General features: G+C 60.6%; 1 protein-coding gene across 3 annotated transcripts in view; it reads left to right on the top strand.

Annotated features, from left to right (window-relative positions):
* TRAF3 (TNF receptor associated factor 3) overlaps positions 1-2,089 on the top strand; it is a 30,532-nt gene that overhangs the window by 11,754 nt on the left and 16,689 nt on the right. For 2 of the 3 annotated variants that reach the window (XM_007455612.1, XM_007455613.1), the window contains exon 5: positions 1,951-2,031. The exons of the other annotated variant lie outside the window; for it this stretch is intronic. In XM_007455612.1, coding sequence (XP_007455674.1) covers positions 1,951-2,031 — 81 coding nt within the window. The remainder of the gene's footprint in view (positions 1-1,950; positions 2,032-2,089) is intronic. 3 annotated transcript variants of the gene reach the window in all.

Below are 2,089 nucleotides of genomic sequence, written 5' to 3'. Positions count from 1 at the left end.
CCTCTCCTGTTGCGGAGCACAGGCTCCCGACGTGCAGGCTCAGCGGCCATGGCTCACGGGCCCAGCCACTCCGTGTCCTGCGGGATCCTCCCAGACTGGGGCACGAACCCGTGTCCCCTGCATCGGCAGGCGGACTCTCAACCATTGCGCCACCAGGGAAGACCCCAAATCCCATTTTAAATGCTCTACCCTTTGATACCCAAAGAAGCCCATTTCTAGAAATTCATCATTTGGACATCCTTGCACAGATCTGTGAAGATACACAAAGCTGTTGATGGGTCTGGCCTGCGGGCCCCCAGCCTCACCTCCTGCTACCCACTGCTCTGCCCTCCCCGGTACACTGCCCCCACCCCTGGTTCTTCCTCAGAGCGCCCTCCCAGGCCACCACCCCCGCTGCTCGCTCCCAGCCCCCCCTGCTGCAGTGGTGATTATCTGTTTGTCCTGGTCAGGCCACCCCTGACACCCAGTGCAGGCCTGGCCTGGTGAATGAAGACGGGGTCGAGGGCAGGCTCAGGAGGGAGGCGTGGCATCCGTGGAGTGTCAGCCACGTTAGTTCTCCAGGCCCGTGATGGATTCTGCCCTCACAGATGCCCTCTGAGGGAGGGCTGGTCACGCCCCCTCTTACAGGTGAGGCAGAGTGAAGCTGGCCGATGTTTCCCCCTGAAAGGCATGATGGCACCTGGGAACTCTTAGGAATTCTGAGCGCGGCCAGGCATCTGTCGGGGGTCCCCTCTTGGGAGGTGCTGGTCAGGCTCCGTCCAGTCAGGTGATTTTTGCTGAGTTCGGGACAGCTGTGGGCTCGCCCACCGTGGGCCCTGCAGGCCTCTGGGTACCAGACCCCGGAGCAGAGCGGCCGCGTCCAGGTGTCCTCTCCGCGCTGCACAACCCGCAGGGCGCTGGTCCAGACGAGGGGCGCCAGATGGTGTTGCGCCTGGCTGCAGGCCTCCCCAGAGGAGAGGAGTGTCCCCTCGGGCGCCGCGTCCTTGACCTGCACGCCTGCCGGGTCAGACGGCCTGGCAGCCAGCGCTGCCCCAGATACACCTCCACAGCGGCCTAACTGGAGGCCCAGCCAGGAGAACTGGGAATGTCCCGGGGCCTCAGAGGAAAACCCGCCACATTCTCTCCTTGCCGAGGGATGCCACCTCCGGGAGCCTGGCCTCCCACGGTTGTGTGACGTGGCAGGTCTGGCTCTGCCGGCGTCGGTCTCCCTCCAGCAGCCCTTTGTCACGTGTCTGGAGGTGCTCTCCAGAGCCTTGGGTTTGCTCTCCTCGTGGGAGCTCTTGCCTGCGCTTCACTTGTGGACAGGTGTACCGGACAGGTGCCCAGCAGGTGCCTGGGGCACCGAGTTGAACAGTCACCATCATCCAGGCTCTGTGTTGAAATCTGTGCCATCCAGAGAAGGGCTACACCAAAATTTATCCACGTTTACCACGCACTAAAGGAAGATCAGATATCAGGACAGTAATTTAAATACCCAGTAGATCACATTGTTTTCAGGCTCTTGAGAAGCATCATTTCCAGACCCCAAACTGAGAAGCCAGAGGAGAACTGTCCTCTCCAACGAGCAGAGGCTGGGCCCTGCCATCCACCTGCTGTGTGAGGGAGGCCAAGGCCCAGCCTACCTGGGCACAGGTGTCAGGGAAGCATCAGCAGAGGGGACACAGCTAGAGGGAAGCTGCCGTGATGTTGCCCCTCCGGTGGGCTGTGCTCCCATGAGTGGCCCCGACCAGTCATATCTGAGTAGCTCTTGTGAGATGCCTTCTTTTCAGCACTCAAACTTTTGTAACATAGCGACCCATCCAAGTGTGATGTGAGTCTTGTGACTCAAGGACATGACCATGAGCAGAGGGCTTCCCTTGAGTCATTGTGGGGACGCTGGGAACGCTGGTGGGATCTGAGGGAAGGTGGACTGTGTTTCAGAGTTGGCAACACTCTCTCTTTCTCCTTCAGAAACACGAAGACACCGAGTGTCCCTGCGTGGTGGTGTCCTGCCCTCATAAGTGCAGTGTCCAGACCCTTCTGAGGAGTGAGGTAAGGGGCGTGGCCGGGCCTGTGCAGGAGCTGGGGATCCTTCAGGGCCCCGCTCTTC

This window comes from Lipotes vexillifer, unplaced genomic scaffold (genome assembly GCF_000442215.2).
Source record: "Lipotes vexillifer unplaced genomic scaffold, Lipotes_vexillifer_v1.1 scaffold584, whole genome shotgun sequence".
In the NCBI taxonomy this organism is placed as follows: Eukaryota; Metazoa; Chordata; class Mammalia; order Artiodactyla; family Lipotidae; genus Lipotes; species Lipotes vexillifer.
This window is presented reverse-complemented; position numbering and strand designations above follow the sequence as displayed.